The sequence below is a fragment of the Saccostrea echinata genome, unplaced genomic scaffold, assembly GCF_033153115.1.
Source record: "Saccostrea echinata isolate AGI-Se365-2 ecotype Australia unplaced genomic scaffold, CSIRO_AGI_Sech_v1 ptg000060l, whole genome shotgun sequence".
In the NCBI taxonomy this organism is placed as follows: Eukaryota; Metazoa; Mollusca; class Bivalvia; order Ostreida; family Ostreidae; genus Saccostrea; species Saccostrea echinata.
The window spans coordinates 847,039-870,042 of record NW_026889809.1 but is presented as its reverse complement, the minus strand read 5'-3'; the positions used below and the strand labels follow the sequence as shown (position 1 = coordinate 870,042).

The 23,004-nt window shown below is 34.9% G+C and overlaps 3 protein-coding genes across 3 annotated transcripts in view; 2 read left to right on the top strand and 1 right to left on the bottom strand.

The window, feature by feature from the left end:
- The first annotated feature begins 1,179 nt into the window (after positions 1-1,179).
- LOC133175082 (inversin-like) lies at positions 1,180-5,319 on the top strand. Its single transcript, XM_061310207.1, has 2 exons — positions 1,180-1,577; positions 4,003-5,319. The coding sequence occupies exons 1-2, from the start codon at positions 1,526-1,528 to the stop codon at positions 5,163-5,165; spliced, it is 1,215 nt and encodes a 404-aa protein (XP_061166191.1). The 5' UTR covers positions 1,180-1,525; the 3' UTR covers positions 5,166-5,319.
- Positions 5,320-5,343: 24 nt separating this feature from the next.
- LOC133175091 (zinc-regulated GTPase metalloprotein activator 1B-like) overlaps positions 5,344-23,004 on the bottom strand; it is a 31,074-nt gene continuing 13,413 nt past the window's right edge. Inside the window, exons 14-15 of the mRNA XM_061310216.1 lie at positions 11,129-11,255; positions 5,344-5,678 (exon numbers count right to left, since the gene is read on the bottom strand). Of these exons, the coding sequence (XP_061166200.1) occupies positions 5,608-5,678; positions 11,129-11,255 (198 nt within the window). The 3' untranslated portion in view covers positions 5,344-5,607. The remainder of the gene's footprint in view (positions 5,679-11,128; positions 11,256-23,004) is intronic.
- Positions 20,287-22,638, top strand: LOC133175076 (uncharacterized). The gene is made up of 2 exons (XM_061310198.1): positions 20,287-20,310; positions 20,625-22,638. The coding sequence occupies exon 2, from the start codon at positions 20,704-20,706 to the stop codon at positions 22,636-22,638; it is 1,935 nt and encodes a 644-aa protein (XP_061166182.1). The 5' UTR covers positions 20,287-20,310; positions 20,625-20,703.

Genomic DNA, 23,004 nt, shown 5'->3' with positions numbered 1-23,004 from the left:
CTGATGGATGTTGCCTAAATGCACCTGCTATAGATTTTTTTGTCTGTACATGTACAAATTTAAAGAAATGTACATGTACATTTTGTCTTTTTGCGAAATTGTAACTTTTTATATTTTTGTACATGTAAGAAATGACATGTACAAAAGACAAAATTATAGGCCGTGTAATTTTATTTTAGATAGGCTGATATCAGCCATCGTATATATAGGCTATGCATGTACAAAAAAATGATTTAATGTAGTATATGTACAAATGAATGTGAATTTAAAAACGACCAGATCTCTTAATATACAATTGCACATTTGAAAATAATCTTTCATTTTCGAAAATGCTGATCGAATCATTTCCCCATAATAAAACATGAGTGTCTACAATACGTAAATTTATCATTCTATAAATAACATTAAACAGATCGTTTCTTGGGGGAGTGTATTTCGCACATGAAAAAAAGAAATGAGAGAGAGCATGGAATTCTTGAAATATTTGAATTCCGTATGAAATGGACCATGCTCTTTTAAAGATTGCTGTATCTATTAGATACATAGCTGCTCTTTTTCAGAGTAAAACACCTATTTAAAACAACATGTTAGTTAATATACATTTTACAATTAAGTATAATGAGTAAAATTGATTTTCACAAGTAATGGCTTTGCGTTGGTCTTGTATAAAATATTTAAATAGCTTTTTACAGCGTATAGTTTAGTCCGTCAATATTAGGGTGCAGTTTGATATTGGTTCGTGTAAACTGATCAAACCTCATTACGATCTCTTGAGCTAAAGACCCGATATTGATATATATCCATATTCTTTTTTCCATAGACTATACAACTATCTAAAATGGTTCTACACCAATTTGCACATATTTGAAGACATTTGTCTTATTCTTATGCGGTAGTTATTTATCCCAACCACAACCGTGTAGCATCACCTTGACCTTTCACTGACTGACCTTGAATTGCAGTTACATGTAATATAAATTGTAAGTTAAAAATAATCATTTCGTATATATTGAAATATAAATTATTGGCATAAAGTACATGAGCACATGTACTTCCTGTAAAGAATAAAGCATTAAATTATGATAGTGGTTACTGTAGAGTGTAATTTTTGCGATCCACCACAATCACTGAATATCTACAATACACGCCTTGGTGCGGTTGTATTACAGGTGACGCTTCGTGACAAAGACCCGACACGCTCGCTATTCATTCTGGGGTACCTGTTATTGTTTTAAGTGTATAGATAGGTTTATCAGTTGACTGAGTCTATACTTTATATGTGTCAATTACCCAACACGACTTTGTTCCCTCGTGTGAGGAACTGAGCTAGTCCTAGCAACCAGGCTCTCCTTTCCCCGTGTTGAGTTCTCTGAAGCGGACAAGGGGAGAGATGTAAGCTGAACACTTTACACCGTCATTTTAAATGAACAAAGCTTGGTCTATAATCGATTAAATCTCCAGAACAATGTATAAATAGTTAGCGGGGAGAGAGTGGATTATCGGATTAGCGGAGGCCGTGGATACCATGGATAGATCAGGATTATCCAGTAGGGGGACAGAAACGACGAGACATAGAAGTAAGTATACATGTATATATCTACATCACGTCACTCACCTGTCTTACCTATATCATCTCTCACCTGTGTCTATCTATATCTATCCTCCTTTATTTATTCAGACTTGAGTGTGAAATTATGTGACGGAATTATGTAAGGAAGTATTGTTTTCAGTTATATGTCTCCGAATTTTATTATTGTCGATTAGAATTGAGTTCTGTAGCATTGAAAACATATCGAGAATTATGAATTTCAATATATGTGTTTTCATTCTAATGAACATAAAGGTCCTAGCATCAACATAATCAAATAGATTTCAGGTGATAACCTTACTGCATACCCTGAATCCTATCAATTTTTTCTGAAGCTTTTTTAAATTGTAACCATTCAGTAAACGAAGGGGCGGGTTTATTTACGAATTCTGATCTTGTATTTATTCGACAAGAATATTCCAGATACGACCAACAATGTATTTGTTTGGGGAATTATTGCAATTAATTAAAAATGATTAACATAATCAAATGTTTACACACAGTAAAAAAAAAAAGTTTTCGAAACTTTAAATGTGCGGAATTTAACTCCTAAATGGGTTGTCAGCCGCAGAGCATTCACCATTCGGTGTTAAATGTTCAATAGATTCCAGTGGTGTCTCAGAACGTCTAGTTGTTTAACTAGCATTGTCCTCGTCTGTATATATACAACATCGTGTTTAATAATTTATTACTGTGTATGAGTGCTGTATATTTGAATATTGAGAATACTTCACGGATGGCTTTTTTATTGTAAATGATCAATGACTTTTTTGGCAATCATGAACAATTTCGATTTGACAAAATTCTTTATTCTAACGTGGAAATTATTTTTTTCTGTTTCAAGACAAAATTCCGCCACAATTAAAAGTTCGTGAAAGGACCACAGCATGAACATAACATTAATTCAAAAGTAATATATATGAGATGTGATCGGAAAAGTAAATGAGGAATCGATACGGAATTAATGCGGAAATAACAAAAGAACAAAATCAAATCTGAAAATAGTATCTAGTGTAAAATTTTCAAAAAAAATGAGCAAAAGTAATTCAAGGCACAATCCTAACTGACCGTGCCGTAAGCTAAATTAAAGTAGTGTATATTCAGTATTTAAGAATCAATCCAGGAGGGAAAGATAATAATCAAGCAATACGACAGATTAATTACTACTTGAAATTTCTGATAAAGAAATAAATATTTCAAATTTATTTTCAAAGTGCTCAAATCAGGTTTCAAAGTGCTCAAATCAAGTTTCAAAGTATAATAATCAATTTTTGATCCTTTAATCAAATTTTAAAGTACTGAACTAAACTTATCGTCAATAAATGGTTCAACTGAAAATTTGACGATTTTATAATGTATGGATCAGAAAGCTTATTGAATTGAATTGATTTTTTTAGTTAAGTTTCAAAATCTCAAGACATTACATAAAAGATTGAAGTAATCTCTTTATGACTATTCTCGACTCTCCGTGTAGAAGTGGTTGTTACCGGGAATGTCACTAGTCACTTCATCACATCAGAGCAGGCTTTTTTTACCTCCTTATGTTAAAGACATTTTCATATTTCACAAAGTGACATTTATTTCAAGTTTTACCTTTTCAAACGACCGAAAACCTTTCTGTCTGGCTCCGAGGCGATAAAAAAAATAAACAATCTGTACATTATAGCGAGATTAACCTTAAATAGAAACCCAACAAAAACAATGCATTAACTGTTGAACTAACAAAAATAACTGAGGGATAGAATTTATTAGAAGGTGGAAACGGTAAACAGACAAAAGAATCCGTTTTTCTATAGCTATTTTGACATTTACATGTATAATGTTTTGTGCACGTCCAAAATTACACAAAATTTCATTTATGATATTGCATATTTTACGTTACTTTTTCAGCTAAGATGAAAATATAAATATACATAGGACATTTTGAAAAGTCAAGAACGTTTTAATAAAAAAAAAAAATATGAATATCTGTTGTATTTTATGTTGAATTCTTGAACTGACATGCAAATAAAGTTTGCGAACAGTTAAAAGAAGGACATGCGAACAGTTAAAGAAGGACATGTTCCCTAAATCAGGCACAATAATTTTGGTTTTGATTTATGATACACAAGTGAACAAACTCCGACACAAGTTGTTTAAATATCTCAGACCTAATTCGTATTAAATCTTTCTGATTCCGAGCAAACAAAGAGTCCTATAAATACGTCGTAATCCTTCAGCCCCGAACACAAATATTATTCAACCAGGATTACTCCTCTACCGCGCCGTAATCCAAAAGCACTCCAAACTGCGCAGCCAATCACCGAGGTTGATATGAGTAAAGCAATTTCCATTTGAACAACAGTAACATTGCCAAATACCCATGAACTTGTAATTATTGGCCACTTAGAATTTTCTTCACTCTGTCTTTACAGGTGCACAAGACAACATGTCAACGTCCCAGCAGCCGACAGTAGCTTCGGTAAGCTCCGGACTATTTAAGCGACCAATCAAAACAGCGCTGCATCAGGCGGTTCTCGACTGCCGTCTGCATCAGGTCAGGCTACTGGTCGCAAAACACAACGTCAATGTGGATTGCAAAGACTTACACGGGCGGACGCCCATGATGCTGGCCTGTATGATCGAAGAGGAATTCGGATACAAGATGGCAAAGATTTTTTTGAATGCTGGAGCTTTTTTAAATTTGAGAGACGCTCTGGGAAGAACCGCTTTAAGTTATGCTTGTATGAATGGACGTGCATCTATAGTTGGATTGATACTGAAGGAAGATGTACTAGACATCAATGAAGCCGATAATGATGGAAACACACCGCTACATCATGCTGCCTGCAGCGGAAATCCATCCATAGTGGAAATGCTTGTCGACTGCTTTGTGAAGTTCGGACTCGACGTAGATACAAGAAATAGTCTTGGATACACTGCCCTTCTTCTGGCGCTAAAGAAAGGACATTTTGTGTCTGCTCATTTACTTCTGAAGAAAGGAAACGCATCGCCGACCTTACGTGACAATGAAATATTTCTTAATGCTAGTGAATGGGCTCAGAGGGGAGGAAGTGAATCGTCCTCGAAGTATACACCTCGTCGGACCCTTCCTTCCCTCCCAGCCAGCGCCACCACACTTTCATTTTCCCGGGAGTCCACCATGTACCAACCACCGACCACCCAGCCATGTAACCATGGCAGAAAACATAACGATCAGTTGCCCTGGTCCGCGCAGTCTCTTAGATTCCCCAACATACAGACATCGCAGGAATTCGAAAGAAGTGAAACATTTGTTAACGGGATGGATGCGAGACAATTAGTTTTAGATGAAATCGATGACTTTGATTCAGTACAACGCCCTACATCGTACAAGAAAGGTCGAATTCCCCACCCATCCACGGCTAAACTTATTGCCCTCTCCCGACGCGCTAAACCTGCCATTATTCCGGACATGACGACTATATTCCGAATTTACTCTGATCAGTACCAACCAGAGTGGATGAAAAAGCCAGCGTTATCGAAAAGTATTTTGACATTGTCTACTACATCTTCAAAATCAAACTCTGAGTCAACCATTGTTGATGCATGTACCTGAACATTGAAAGACCATTATAATTGAATGTTGTGAATTTCTGTTAGAAACTGATTAACATGCTGTTGTATCTTTCTCCTTGTAAATGGAAGCAAGATGCATGAATATTTGACATACAATATGTATGCTTCGGTCTTACATTTTTGGTAGCTACAATCCGCAGTATTAATTAATAGTCATATGAGTGCTAAATGTTTTATTTGTTTACTTGACAAACTATGATTTACATTCAGTCTTTCATTTGTTAAGCATTAGTATAATGCTTATTTGCCGAGTGTATTGTCCATATTCAAAGTAAATAAATCCATGTGAACAATCCATGTTTTTGTAAGTGTAATGGACACCGAACTCTAAAGAACAATTAAATCTCTTCGGTCACCACTCAATCCAGGGCCTGGAACAATAAACCTCATTGTAATCAGCTAATTCCCTCTCTGGCAGAACATCAAGAGCTCTGGGTGGATGGTTTGCACACGTTAAGTCTGGATTCCAAAGATTCTCTCTCTAAATTTTTACCTGAAGAGAAATTTTGTTTATATCAAGTGAAAGTTGCATACAATACTTTACAGCAAACAAACTTATCCGTTGTCAGAGAGAAACAGAAACAGTTTCAAACCAACCGTGACGGTGACGATGGCGCGTAACAATGTCATATGAAGATGGGGCTTTTCATCCTCAAACCTATTTAATCGTCACGGTATTAGGGTACAAGTGAAACCAATTCTGATACAGTAAGCAATCATTTATAAGCATTACATGTACTCTTAAACCGAAAGAAGTCCATTGCTCTATTTTAGTCCATGAGCTCGTTAACTTTACGTCAGTGATACTCTCACTCGCGCACGTGTGCGTAGTAAGCCTAATTTTAATTGTAAGATAATACTGGGAAATGCCTTCGAACAAATAGCATTAAATCACTTCAAAAGTTTACTTTGCGTTTCTTTCCCCCTTCAGTATATTATCCTTCATCTTCCTGTCACTATTGCCTCCATGTTATTCTGTGATTAACTGATTTCTCCTTTATGAGTGTTTACAATTTTGTAATGATCCTTTCTATTCAGCACTAAAAATCCTGTAGTTCTTCCTTGCATAATTCTATAAAATTGAGTATCCATCCCTTTACATTCTTAAAATCCTTCATGGACTGCCTACTACCCTGTAACTATCCTTTATTATTGTTAAAATCCTTGATACTGAATATAACCTATCATTGGGTCGTATTTTGGCTGACTTGTTTCATACTAATTGTTAGGCCTTTGTTTTATACTACGGAATGTTCCGTCTACTTAATCAATACATAGGGTTTACGGTCGGGTGTGACTGGTAAACAGGGGATGCTTATTCCTCTTAGGTAGCTGATCCCACCTCTGGAAGTTTCCGGGGGGGGGGGGGGGGGTCTGTGTTTATGCCCTTTCACAGATTTGTATTGTTTGCAGATTTTTTGAGACCGATCATTGTTCGCTATCTTCGTCTTTTTCATTGTATGACTTAACACAATCCTGTAACTACCCCTACATATTGTAACAGCAATCCTGTAACTATCCCTACATATTGTAACAGCAATCCTGTAACTATCCCTACATATTGTAACAGCAATCCTGTAACTACCCCTACATATTGTAACAGCAATCCTGTAACTACCCCTACATATTGTAACAGCAATCCTGTAACTATCCCTACATATTGTAACAGCAATCCTGTAACTACCCCTACATATTGTAACAGCAATCCTGTAACTATCCCTACATATTGTAACAGCAATCCTGTAACTATCCCTACATATTGTAACAGCAATCCTGTAACTATCCCTACATATTGTAACAGCAATCCTGTAACTACCCCTACATATTGTAACAGCAATCCTTTATTATTATACCTAAATATTTTCATGTTACTTTTTTCTAAACATATTATATTTTAAATCTTCGAATTCCATTTGCCTAAGACTAGAATTATGCTCTGTAATCGGTTAAAAGATGTCAATCCATTAGGGCTGTATCAATATATCGATATATAAGAATGTATCATATCGAACAAAACTTCCAATACGTATCGGACAGGCAGATTTTCTCATAATTCTGTGAAAAATTTGGGTATTTCAATCACCAAAGATTATATTTTCACTGTTTTTAATTAAAATTGATCAATAATGATATAATCATTCAGGAGATAGCACACCTTACATAAATATTACAAAATACTAGACAACTTTATTTCAGCATGTTGTTTTACCATTAAAAAATAAATTTGAAGTGTAATTTGTAGAGACAGTGAGACAAGACCTTAGAAATGGGTTATAAAACAATTAGCTTTTATAAAATTTATGCACCAAGTAATTTATAAGACTTTTGTGATAGACTTCTTAAAGAATCCAATATATTATATATAGCATCATACAATATTGAATCGTATCGAATTTTTTTGCTCAATACACAGCCCTACAATCCATCTATATTTCTGTTGATAGCAAGTAAAAAAAAAGGAATGATTGCAACATGGCGAATACAAAGATATCACCCCATGTTTACAAAAAATATTATGTACTAGCATTAATTTTTGTTTTAAAGAAACCAACATATTTAAGCGTTACCTATTTTGCTATGCTGCGAAAAATCTCTTTTACATAATCACAAATTCTTTATGATTCTATGAAATTTAGTAATAATCATTATTAACTCACAACATTACTTCCTGTCACTATCTCTTTATGTTCTTACAACTGTACAAAACTCATCATTTCTTAGGACTATAGAATTCATAGTTTAAGTTTTTAAAAGTTGCATTTCCTCTCTATACACTGTATTCCAACAACCATTCAATTTATTTAAGACTCTAAAATCCTGAAAATACCCACTTTAAATCTTACAACTCTTGTTGAGTATAAATAATCAAAAAATCATTCCATATTCTCTACAAATTTTGCATGGTTATATACGGTTTGGTGTATGAATAGTTTTACAGTTGTGCATTTCATAAATACCGGGTTCTATGTTACATTATATATGTTTTAATAAAGGTAAAAGGATAGTTACTGAGAGGTATGGACTTATCAAGGATATGATAAAGTAAAATGACAGTTATTGGGTTCTACAGGATCATCAAAATATAATAAAAATAGTGGTTTAAAATAGGTCTCTCAAAACTGCTCATATTTATACTTTCGTGTCACCTCCAGAGCTGATCGACACTTTAGGATCACTTTACCCGGAGTCTGTCTGTGTGTCCGTCTGTCACACCTTATACATGTATCTCAAGAGCAGTAAAAGAAGTGGATTTCATATTTTGCACATATATTGCTTGGCACTATAATTTTTTTTACAGATAGCATGGTTACCGACCTTGTGACCCTTGAACTTGACCTTTGATCTACTTTCAGAATAGTATTGTTTACATGTATGCCGATATACAGCATACTTTTGACATTTAAGGTGATTCGAACTTGTCATGAAAGTAATTGGAAAATTAAAAGATAGGTACCCTCAGATAGAGGAAAAGTTTGTGGTGTAGGAATCAACAAATTTGATACAGGCTTATGCGTTCGTTTCCATGGCAACAACCTCTGAATCTGCCCTTGTTTAAAAATGTAAAAGCTGTGAAAAAATCCCATTGTCATTAAAGAAAATAACAAAAAACTCACAAATTATAATCAGAATTAATTTTCTTGGAAATATATAATAGGGTAGCAAATCTACTTCATATTGTCATTCTTTACACATAGATATTACATTCAAACAGCACTCTACGGCAGTCTGAATTTCCTCTGTCTTCTTAAAAATTGTCCATTTTTTCTTAACCTTGACAACAAAAACGGTTATAAAATCGCACTAAGAGTAATTTGTTATTTATTTTTTTAACTCCATTTAAAAAAAAGAGATTTATAGCAAAGTAACAAAGGGGAATAATTGGTATGTTCATGAATCAGATAAAAAGATATACTAATCCGAATTTTCTCTGGCTTTTCTTTTTAAATTACCTGGAAACAGTATGTATCACCTAACATAGTGATAATACTATCCCTTAACTTTTAATTTGTCTATGTATAACCTGTTATGTTGCTGACACTATCCCCTTACTTTCAGCCTATCCATGATTAACCTATGGATGCTGACGCTATCCCCTTATTTTAAATTATCCATTAATTACATTGCATGGAGCTGAAACTATTCTCTTTTTTTTCATACTATCCATATTTGGCCTAGTAGTTTGCAATCATTATCCCTTCAACTGTAACTAACCCTTTCTTACAAGTGACATTCTGTCAATGTTTTACATTAGGTTATTGCTTGTATATGTAAGAATTGACTTTATTTTGGCATTAGGAGTTATTGGTTATTTCATTCAAGTTCTATTGGTCACTGACTTGTACTCTAGTCTATGTGACTATATTTACGCTCTATTGTACTCTAGTCTATGTGACTATATTTACACTCTATTGTACTCTAGTCTATGTGACTATATTTACGCTCTATTGTACTCTAGTCTATGTGACTATATTTACGCTCTATTGGTCACTGACTTGTACTCTAGTCTATGTGACTATATTTACGCTCTATTGTCACTGAGTTGTACTCTAGTCTATGTTACTATATTTACACTCTATTGGTCACTGAGTTGTACTCTAGTCTAGGTTACTATATTTACGCTCTATTGGTCACTGAGTTGTACTCTAGTCTATGTTACTATATTTACGCTCTATTGGTCACTGACTTGTACTCTAGTCTATGTTACTATATTTACGCTCTATTGGTCACTGGCTTGTACTCTTGTCTATGTTACTATATTTACGCTCTATTGGTCACTGACTTGTACTCTAGTCTATGTTACTATATTTACGCATATTGGTCACTGACTTGTACTCTAGTCTATGTTACTATATTTACTCTCTATTGGTCACTGACTTGTACTCTAGTCTATGTTACTATATTTATGCTCTATTGGTCACTGTGTTGTACTCTAGTCTCTGTTACTATATTTACACTCTATTGGTCACTGACTTGTACTCTAGTCTATGTTACTATATTTACGCTCTATTGGTCACTGACTTGTACTCTAGTCTATGTTACTATATTTACGCTCTATTGGTCACTGGCTTGTACTCTAGTCTATGTTACTATATTTACGCTCTATTGGTCACTGACTTGTACTCTAGTCTATGTTACTATATTTACGCATATTGGTCACTGACTTGTACTCTAGTCTATGTTACTATATTAAATCTCTCTTGGTCACTGACTTGTACTCTAGTCTATGTTACTATATTTATGCTCTATTGGTCACTGTGTTGTACTCTAGAATATGTTACTATATTTACACTCTATTGGTCACTGACTTGTACTCTAGTCTATGTTACTATATTTACGCTCTATTGGTCACTGACTTGTACTCTAGTCTATGTTACTATATTTACGCTCTATTGGTCACTGACTTGTACTCTAGTGTATGTTACTATATTAAGCTTCAGATACTTGTCAAACTTGTTTGATTAGGTTGGCCAATTATTTTTTCTGGGTGTTGGCTGGCATTCTTCAGAAGAGGTTTGGAAAGTGTATTGAATAGTTTATTAGAAAACCCTATTAAACGTGTAGGTGACCAAATTTTATAAGCTATTGTTTTGGGGACTTTGTGTCACATGGTGAAATGACAGGGTGGATTGTCTTGGACCTGGTAGGATGTGATGTGCCATGGACGACATCATTACATATAGAGGTAGGGCGAAATCATTAGTGATGACTTCCTTGTGGACTTTATTGGTTGTGTGTATATATTGCAAATACGTAGATAAATGTATTGTTAATTTTTACAAATCTGGTTGTTTCTTGCTAAACAGTCATCAAAAATAATGTTTGTTTGGGTTGTAAATATGTAATTCAAAGAAACCATCACAACTAGAGATCAGTTGTGAAACTCTTTGTGTTTTCCCATCCGTGATTGATTTGGTACAATATCATGAAGTAGCCACAGTTTACCTATTAAAACAATTCTGTTGATTCTTTTGGTGTCATCCTCCCAGTTGTTGGTAAAAAATGAATCGTACAACTCGTGAACAGCCTGGACAACCATTCGTCTTTCATCACCGGCCACAGATATTAAACCCTACAACAAAGAAATAAAATCGGACATATATCGGAATGATTACAACTCATGAACGGCATGAAAAATAAATCACCTATTATCACCAAATACTGATATTAAACATGCTAATCCCTACAACAAAGGATCAAAATGGTACATACATTGGTAGTTGCTTTTCTACAAAACATTCTATATCACATCTCCATATGAGTGAAAAATTCTCAAACCGGACATAAAACAACATTCAATCTGTCAGTCAAAACATTCTATACATGTACTTTTGTACAGTCCATTTCATTTGTTTTAGCTTTTTTTTATCTATTGACTGGTGATCTAATGCTTTCATGTGATCAATTTATAGATTGATGATGTCATCTTAATTTCAGTAGTATTGTGAAGTCATCAGACAAAAGCCATAGCTTTCATAACAAGAGGCCCAAGGGCCTTAACGGTCACCTGAGTACAACAATTTAGAGGATCCATAAACTGATAAACGAAGCTTTGTTGCCCAATAGCAAGGAAAATAGTACAATTAAGATCATAATAGATGTCTCTATTATTACCTCTCACATTGGCCTCACTTGGCCTTTGAAGAACATTTAAAAAGATAAGTTATTTTTGTTTCACTTTTATTCATCTATTATTTCCAAGTCTACCTGATTATTAAAACTATGAAAGTACTTTTTGCATTATACAATAAATGTTCTTGCATAATTTTCTTATTCTATTAATCTTTCAAATACATTATCTACAGTGATTAATTATCAAAGGTGAATGGCAAAGGTGAATAACTTCACTCAGTAGAATACAAATTAATAGAGCCCTGGCAAGGACCAGAACACTTGACTAAATGGTCCAGATGTTCAAAATTCTGGTAAAAATACCTTGCTTATTAAAACTTTTACTCTGTTTGCTTCTAATATGCCCAGGAGGAGAGGAGATTTTCAAAGAAATAATGCATTTCCACTATTTAACACAGCCCTACCCTAACACCAGAACCCATGACCTAGGGTCATGAAAATTTACAAATTTGGAAGAGGTACCCTCATCATCATAACTATGCCATTTGTTGAAGATTTTCAAAGAATTCACACATTTTCACAATATAATCAAAAAGAGCCCCCCCCCCCCCCCCCCCCGAGAAACAACAGAACCCCTGGGACCACAAGTTTTAAAAATTTTGTAAAAGCATCCTTGCTCATCATAACTATACACTTGTTTCTTTGCTTTATAACCAGGAGTAGAAAAAAATATTTTGAAAGAAATTATGAATTTTCACTATATAATCAATAGAGTCCCCCCCCCAACACCAGAACCCCTGACCCAGGGGCCATGAAATTCACAATTTTGGAACAGGCTGCTATGCTCATCATAACTATGTACTTAGTTAGTTTATTTAATACCCAGGAGCAGAGAAGAAGATTTTCAAAGAAATTATGCATTTTCACTATATAATCAATAGAGCCCTGCCCTAACGCCCAAACCCCTGACCCAGGGGCCATGAAATTCACAATTTTGGAAGAGGCAGCCATGCTCATTACAACTACATACTTAGTTAGTTTATTTCATACCCAGGAGCAGAGAAGAAGATTTTCAAAGAAATAATGCATTTTCACTATATAATCAATAGAACCCTCCCCCCTCCTAACACCAGAACCCCTGACCCAGGGGCCATGAAATTCACAATTTTGGAAGAAGCAGCCATGCTCAAAATAAATATATACTCAGTTATTATATTTCATACCCAGGAGCAGAGAAGAAGTCATTTTCAAAGATTTAATGCATTTTCACTATATAATCAATAGAGCCCCCCACCCCCTAACACCAGAACCCCTGACCCAGGGACCATGAATTTCACAATTTTGGAAGAGGCTGCCATGCTCATCATAACTATGTACTTAGTTAGTTTATTTAATACCCAGGAGCAGAGAAGAAGATTTTCAAAGAAATTATGCATTTTCACTATATAATCAATAGAGCCCCGCCCTAACACCCAAACCCCTGACCCAGGGGCCATGAAATTCACAATTTTGGAAGAGGCAGACAAGCTCATCATAACTATGTACTCAGTAAGTATATTTCATACCCAGGAGCAGAGAAGATTTTCAAAGATTTAATGCATTTTCACTATATAATCAATAGAGCCCCCCCCCCCAACACCAGAACCCCTGACCCAGGGGCTATGAAATTCACAATTTTGGAAGAGGCAGTCTTGCTCAACATAACTATGTACTTAGTTAGTTTATTTAATACCCAGGAGCAGAGAAGAATATTTTCAAAGAAATAATGCACTTTCACTATATGATGTATATAGCCCCACCCTAGCACCACAAACCCTGACCCTGGGGCCATGAATTTCACAATTTTGGTAGAGGGCTCATTGCTTATTACAATCATGCCAACAGTTTGACTGCTTGATGTCCAGGAGTAAAGAAGAAGATTTTTAAAGATTGCATTAATTTTGGTGGTTTTAGCCCCACCCCTCAGGCTCCAGGGGGGCAGGGACCATGAAATTCACAATTTTTGTTCCCCTTCACCCATAGGTGCTATATGCCAAAATTGGTTGAAATTGGTTGAGTGGTTTCAGAGAAGAAGCTAAAAATGTTCAAATGTTAACGCACAATGAACGACGAACGCCGACGGACAAAAATGGATAGTAATAGGTCACCTGAGTGACTCAGGTGACCTAAAAATGGGTAAATCAATATGAAACTTTTACATAATCCGTGAGTCAAAAATATGAAGAAACATACCAAAATCAACTCATTACGCAAACACAGCCAAAAAAAAGCCCATGGGCCATAATGCTCACCTGAGTCAATACGGCCCTGCTGTTCATCAGCAGATTTTTTTCTATCATATATTCCTATGTACAACTTTTATCCCTATTTTGACCCCCCCCCTAGCCCCCTATCCCCAGGGTTCATGATTTAAATAAACCTGAATCTACACTATCTGAAGATGCTTCCATATCAGTATGACTAATGATAACTTTGCTATACTTGAGAAGAATATTTTTGAAGATTTTTTCCTACATATTCCAATGTAAAACTTTAATCCCCCATTGTGGACCCACCGGGAGTTATGATTCGAACAAACTTGAATCTACACTATCTGAGGATGCTTCCATATGACTAATCATGGCTTTGCTGTTCTTGAGAGGAAGATTTTTGAAGATTTTCCCTATATTTTCCTATGTAAAACTTTGATCCCAAATTGTGGCATTACTGTACCCCCGGGGGTCATGATTTAAATAAACCTGAATCTACACTACCTACTGCTTCCAAATCAATTTGACTAAACATGGCTTTGCTGTTCTTGAGAAGATTTTTTTCCTATATAATCCTATGTAAAAATTTGATCACCCATTGTGGCCCAAACCTACCCCCAGGGTCAAGATTTGAACAAACTTGAATCTACACTACCTGAGAATGCTTCCATATTAATATGACTTATCATGACCTTGCTAAACTTGAGAAGAAGATTTTTGAAGATTTTTTTCCTATATCTTCCTATGTAACACTTTGATCCCCCATTGTAGCCCACCTTATCTCGGGGGTCATGATTTGATCAAGCTTGAATCTACACTACCCGAGGATGTTTCCATATTAATTTGACTAATAATGGCTTTGCTGTTCTTGAGAAGATTTTTGAAGATTTTTCCCTATATTTTCTTAATATGTAAAACTTTGATCCCCCATTGTGGCCCCACCCTACCCCCAGGGGGTCATGATTTGAACAAGACACCCAAGGGCCTTGAATCGCTCTTCTGATAAACTGTACAACCTATCACTTCTATCTGAAGCCTCTAAGTATCCTATATATTTAGATAAAGCCTTGAAATTCAAATTCACATTCTGAGAACCCAAGATGATTCTAAGCCAACTAGTACCTGAGAGTTGGTCAGGTGACCTACTTATCACTTGTCGTTCTCTGAGGACCCATTAACTAAGTTTGATGATTCTAAGCCAATTAGTACCTAAAAATATTTTTTAAAATTATAACCATAAAATTTTATAAGTAGGTCACGGTGAACTACTTTTCAGTTGTACTCCAAGGACCCAAGATGCATCAACTGAAAAAAAATTTGATGATCCAAGCCAATTAGTACCAAAAACATTTAATTAATGCCATAAATTTTCAAAAGTAGGTCATGGTAACCTACTTTTCAGTCAACCTACTCCGAGGACCAAAGATGCATCAACTGACAAAGTTTGATGATTCTAAGCAAATTTATACCTGAAATATTTCAATAAAGCCATAAATTTTCAAAAGTAGGTCACGGTGACCTACTTTTCAGTCGACCTACTCTGAAGACCCACGATGCATCAACTGACAAAGTTTGGTGATTCTTAGCCAATTAGTACCTGAAATATTTCATTAAAGCCATAAATTTTCAAAAGTAGGTCACGGTGACCTACTTTTCAGTCGACCTACTCCGAAGACCCACGATGCATCAACTGAAAAAGTCTGATGATTCTAAGCCAATTAGTACCTGAAATATTTAATTAAAGCCATAAATTTTCAAAAGTAGGTCAGGGTGACCTATTTTTCAGTCGACCTACTCCAAAGACCCAAGATGCATCAACTGACAAAGTTTGATGATTCTAAGCCAATTAGTACCTGAAATATTTAATTAAAGCCATAAATTTTCAAAAGTAGGTCACGGTGACCTATTTTTCAGTCGACATTTTTCGAGGACACAAGATGCATCAACTTACAAAGTTTTATGATCATAGGCTTTAAAATGTCAAAATTATGCCTCTAAAATGCTTTGAAATCGAATGCCTGCAAAGTTCAAAAAGTATGTCACTGTGACCTACTTTTTAATAAATGTTTTATGGCCCCAAGATGCATAATCTTACAAGATTTAATGATTCTAAACCTCTCGGTATTCGAATTAATGACTTTAATTGTTTTGAAAAAGATTAGCCATAAAGTTCAAAAAGTAGGTCAAGGTGACCTACTTTTTAGTTGACATACTTTGAGGACCCAAGATACATCAACTGACAAAGTTTGATGATCATAGGCCTTAAATTGTTCAAAATATGCCTCTAAATCATTTTGAAAAAGAATGGCCGCAAAATTTAAGAAGTAGGTCACCGTGACCTACTTTTGAGTCAACATGATATGAGGTCCTTAGATGCATCAACTGACAAGATTTGATGATCCTAGTCCTTATGGACTTTTGCGAGAAGCGCTGACTTTTACAATCGACGGCTTACTTTTACACTAGGAAAGTATATGGAAGCTCTTTTGCGATATAAATATTAAGCTTAACAGTTAATTAAATGATAATAATGGGCCACTTCAAAGCACATATTACGTTGTCTAGGAAGGGAACGGAAACCACCATATCCTCAACCCCCTCCCTTCTCACATTGACCAACTCTTGCTTAGTTTTCATTCCGGAATGTTTTTTCTTCCTTATTTGACTCCTTCAGAAAATAAAATTGAAAGGAGGTACTAACCCTCACAAATAAGGTAATTTAAGATATGTAATTCTGCCTCCCATCATCTCTTGCATTGATTGCATACCAGTTAATCATGTTAGTGCCCCAAGCAAAATACCTCTAACCACTATTAATGTTTTTTTTTATCTATTATCAATTATGTACCTTCGTAGAAAAGGCAGGTTTAAATGTCAAAGTAAGCCGTCGACTGTAAAAGTCAGTGCTTCTCGCAAAAGTCCTATAGTAAGCAAAATATCAACATTTTAATAAAATGTAATTTTTGGTCAACTTTGAAGTGATCTTAAGACCAGGCCCTTTGCCCCAGGGTAAATCCCCATGCACATTTTAATCTACAACATATCCTCATCCTTTTGTGTAAGTTTGGTGATAATCTGCCCAGTGGTTCTTGAGAAGAATATTTTTTAGCAACCAGTACTTTTGTTTCTATTTTTCTAATTATCTCCCCTTGTTAAAGGGTCAAAAACCTAGTTTTAGTGTAAAAGGGAGCCCTTGGGCCAAGGATACCCTGTGACAAATTTGACAATAATTGGCCAAGGGGTTCTTGAGTTATGGCCCATATTCTAAAACGTTTATGCACACCACACACTGCACAAATGGCCATAGCATTAGCTCTTTGAGCCTTTGGCTCAGAAGAGCTAAAAATTCAAATCTACACTATGTAAAGAAGGTTTCATAAGTTTCAACTTTTTTTGTTAGTGGTTCTTGAAAGAGAGTGTGACCCTTTATTTGAATGAACTTGAATCCCCTCCACCCAAGGATACTTTTGGCCAAGTTTGGTTGAAATGGGCCCAATGGTTCTAGAGAAGAATTCAAAAATGTGAAAAGTTTACAGACGGACGACGGAGAAAATATGATCAGAAAAGCTCACTTGACCTTTCAGCTCAGGTGAGCTAAAAAAAAAAAAGAGCCCCAAGGGACAAAAGGTTAAGCCCTTAGTTAAACAACCTTAAATCTGCACTATAATAATGAAGCTTTCACATAAGTTTCAATTCTTCTGGCCCACTGGCTCTTCAGAAGAAATTTTTCAAAGAAGTTTTACTCTTTGTTCCTATGTAAAACTTTAATCTCCTATTTTGACCAAACCCTAACCTCTTTCCTGATTTGAACAAGCTTGAATCTACACAAGTCATGTCAAGAAGCTTTCAAATAATTTTTATCTTTTCTGGCCCAGTCTTGAAAAGAAGAATTTTAAATAACCCCTCCCTAAATTTGCCTATTCTTGACTATCTCCCCTAGTAATTGGGCGTGGTCATTCATTTGAACAAATTTGAATCCCTTCACCAAAGAATAATTTGTGCAAAGTTTCATCGAAATTAGTTCATTGGTTCTGGAGAAAAAGATGTGAAAAGTGTGAAAAGTTATCAATGACAATGACAGCCACCAACAAACAATCAACATTTTTCTAATCAGAAAAGCTCACTTAATTGAGCCTTTGCATTTGGCTCAGGTGAGCTAAAGAATTATTAGAATCTGTCAAAGGTTAAGGAACATCATTTTTGTAAAAATGGGTCAAAATTCTGGAATCTAAATCTTGATCCAAACTGTCATCAATATCAAGAGACATACCAAAAATCAAATCATTAACTAAAAGCATGCCCCCCCCCCCATAAGTTGGGAAAACAATCACTCATGTCTAATTAAGGGCCATGACTTTCGTGAAAAGAGGCCAATCAACATGAAATTTGATCTACATGTATACCTTTAAGTCCTCATTAAGAAGATGCATATGAAAAATCAAATTCATTATTTACAAGAATAGCAAAAAATGTCCACATAACTTAAATATGCTATGATTGAATGACAGTGACCAAGAGAGAGAGAGAGAAAGAGTATGATGGATGGAAAGAGGTAACACTATAAGCAGAGCTCCAGATAAGGTGCGTATTTGCAGAAATATGCATTGAATTTTTCAAAATACGCATTAGAAACTAAATCGGGGCGTACAATTAAGCATTAGCAATCATAAATAAGCATTACACTACGAAGTACTGCGTACGAATGATGCAAGTACGATTTAATTAATTATGTGAATTGAGGTCAGCTCAGTGTTTCAATTTTTATCGAAAGGATTTTTTTTTTGCTTTCCACATGCTCCTGTGCTATAAATAGCACCACGCGACTTTTAATGCAAACGGGTAGTAACTCTAAAACTATTACCTCGATTGATGCCAATATAGCAAAACCTAATACATGTATATATTTTTGATTAAAAAAAAGAACAACGGGTGGGACATTTGAGAGGGGCAGGTGGGGATGAGAATCTAAAGATTAATTTTATCTGGCCAGGGTTAGAAACTCCCTAGAATTACAACTCGCAAATAATTGCGAGTACCAAGAAAGTGAACTCGCAATTTTATAAGACTACTCGCAATTTTCATATAAAGTTACATTTATATAAATCAAATACATGTAACTTAAGGAAAAAGTAACTACTGTACAATACATAAAATACATCTACAGTGTGACTTTTAGTTAAAGTACTGATTTAAATCAAAAGCATTGTGTTCTGTCATGTTATATAATTTTGTTACAGTTTCAATGCAAAAAAATCAACTCGCAAGTTTTTGCGAGTTACCTAATTTTTAACTCGCAATTTGGGAATTCTAACTCGCGTTTTGCGAGTTGTATATAGTGAATTTCGAACCCTGCACTGGCCAAAGGAAGGATATTTTTCTCGGTAAACTCTTGCTATGATCGATATAGGCCTAATTTTAAATGGAGTTCTGTGTGCCCGTGGTAACTTAAATCTGGTGAAAGAAACGAAATGTTTCTCGGCTTTAGCTAAAAGCTGACAATTTTTAAAAAAATTTCATTAACCTAATTGATTAATGCAGAAAATGTCCGTTTTTTACATTCCTCTTTCAAAAACACTTATTTTGATAACAAGCTAAAAATCACATTAGATGTCAAAAAAGCAAAGATTAACAAAATACTCATTGATTATTTTGCTGAAAAGCAAAATCTGCATTGATTTGAAAATCAGGGAGTAAATACACTTTGAGGTAAAAAATTATCTGGAGCTCTGTATAAGCCCTGGCCATTTCATGGTAGGGGCATAAAAAAGTATAAGGTTTTAAAGCAATGTATCTATCCTGAGTCTTCATAACAGAAGATCGACCTTTTGCACCGCACACAAGACCCTGATAAAAATACTTCACTGGCTATGTAGTCAAGATTACGGCATCTTAAGCATTGTGTCACATTATATTTTAATTAAATCCTAATAAATTATTTTTGGATATTCTATAAACATATCTATGAGTCTTTTACCATAACACAAGTAAAGTTTTGGACTGAAGAGAAGAGATTATCTACAAGAATTAACCCAGTATAATGATTCACTCAACCTGTCTTTTTTTCAAAATTTGCTGTTTTCAATATTCACAGCCTGTTGTAGACCACATTTTTTTCCATTGATTTATAATTCAGTTTTGTTCGCTGATTAGGATTTCTATTCCATAATAGAAATGTGAAAGACATTATTAGGCAGTACTACTATAAAATGAAAGTAGATGAAGTGGGATTTTTCTATGCTATTTTTAGCACCTGAAACTTTTCAGACCTTACCTGCGAAAAATGGACTCCATTACAAGTTCACAAATGTAAGTTTAAATGAGAGTAATATATTATTCTAAAAGGCTTTTACTACTTTATAATCTGAATCAGTACATTTTGTTGATTGTATTTTTTAAAAACTATATAAAACAATCTTACAAGTTTCCTCCACTTATAATTAATTCTTTGCAAAAAATAACAGAGAGTTGGTTTAAAACAAATGTTACCTGTAAAAATTCTTTTAATCAAAAACTGTGAATATATATTGAAAATGTTTAAGTATTATTAAAAAAAATGATGATATTTTCTACTGATTTATTAAACTGGCATAAAGTATGATTTATCCTTTAATCAAAACCAGTGAGACAGTCATACAACATATATCAGAGTCAGTGTTTGTGGGACTGTGTCATGAAGTGGGGACCTCACAACTGGTGGCCATGAGGAGAGATGTGATGGACACTAGTGAGATGATGAGAAATCAAGTGAAAATAAGTGATGAGAACAGAGTGATGTTGAGTGGAAGTCAAAGAGAAGGATTCAGACTGAAAGGATCAGATATGGACTTGATGTTCTGGTCAAATAATCACCGTGTGATCTGGGAATTATCTCAGTCTCAGTATTACAACACACACAGACAAACACTGATCCTCTGTGACTGTTCTGATAGTCCACCAGGATTCACTTTGTTATATTTACTGTCACCTAGCATGTACAAAGATATTCAGAGATATTGTGTTAGAATGTATAACAGACATTATATTTCTAGTTCTAAATACAGAGAGATCACATGTTCTACATTATCACTAACCAATTCCACTCCACATGGACCCTGTGCAACTGGAACAGTTAGAACTCTAGAATATGATCAAGCCTACTGCTTTTTTAGTGACTTTTGGCCTCCATCTGCCTCCTCATGGATAGACAGATGTCACTCATGGCCCCAACCTCATATTGTTGATGATATAGTCAAAAATGGATGTCACTTTGTAGCAATTGGACACAAGCTAGGAAGTCATGAAAACCATGAATGGAGAATTTCTTTCTCTCTGGCAGAACAAAAACTTGTGTGTGCAATGAACCACTGTCAATTCTTAACTTACGGCTTACTTAAATTGTTCTTAACAGAAATAATTAATAATGGACTAGATGACGATGATAAATTACTGTGTTCTTATCACATGAAGACAGCGGTTTTCTGGGTGATTCAACAAAACGCAATACCTCACTGGTGTCCACAAAATCTCCTGGGGGGTTTCTGGGTCTGTTTTAAACTCATCCTCAAATGGGTGTATGAGGGGGTCTGTCCTAACTTTTTCATTCCAGATAACAACATGTTTCTGAGTAAAATTCATGGTGAAGCACAACATCAATTATTTGTTAGATTGTATGGGTTGTATGAGAAGGGTTTAGCATTCCTGCTACACAGTTCCTCCATTAGGTCTTATATCATAAATGTCCTTTATAATCCCAGACTCTCCATCTGTACAGACGAACATACTCTGATTTCTGAGACCAAGTTTGATGCAAACCTATTTGAAGAAATGTGGAGGGAAAATGCACTTTCCACCCTAGATCTATTAAGCTGTATGAGCTATCTACATATCATAGATCAGATGATATGTTCACCCCTTTTGACACAGTATCAAATCCTAATGCTACAGAAACTTACAGCTAATGTCCTTCATGCAACTGCTTTTATAATAAACATGGAAATGTACACACACAAAAACAAACTGATTTATAGAGTTGACAAAATCTCCTGTTACATGCTGAAATTAGCAGCCAAGTTTGGTTATATTACTGACATGCTGTACATAGCCATGTATTATTACAAGACACTTAGATACATGGAAGCTTTATCTATTATAGAGGTGATCAAGGTCAAGTTAGCACAACCATATGTGATGTATAGGTATAATGTAAATACAGAGATGTATACTGATGCTGTAGGGGGACAGTTCTGGTCAACAAAGATGAGACAGGCTGTATCAGGGGATATCATACTTTACACTAGAATCCATTACATCAGTGAATTGATACCAGAACAACAGTCTGCTCTACAGAATGGCTGGCCTGGATTACATGTCCCACCTTTTACACTGTTATATATGCTAGAGATCTTGTGCTACAGACATGTAGACACAATGGGAGCACAAACAGCTCCAGATGATCTACAGACATTACTTCACATTGATCAGGGACAACTTATACCTTTACCATACAGAGACATATCATGGCAGATTCTGGGGATCTGTCAACAGGTGACAGGGAACCTACAGGATGCTCTATACTCATACCAACAATCTCTCAAACAAGACCGATTCAACAAAATATACACAGCTACAGAAATGAGAATACATGAAATTTGTTAACAAAAATGCAAAATTCTTTGGTATATCTTGTAGAGATAAAAAAAACCCAGTTCTTCTACTTTTTGTGAAGAAGAAGAGGAAACAATTTATCATTTAATTTGGGACTGTATGTTTGTCCAGCAATTGTTAAAAAATTTATAGTCTTTGTTAAGCAAAAGACATTGAATTGAATTTAAATGCTAAATCTTTTATTTTTGGTGAAAAAGATAATAATGAATTTTCAGAATATTTTAACACTATGTTGATATTAATGAAGCATTATAAAGTTCGTTGCCAGAATACTTGTCCATCTATCCAAGGTTTTTTTAATCTATTTAAATCCTATTTTACAGCTCTGAAATACACTGTAAAAGATGATAAAAAACT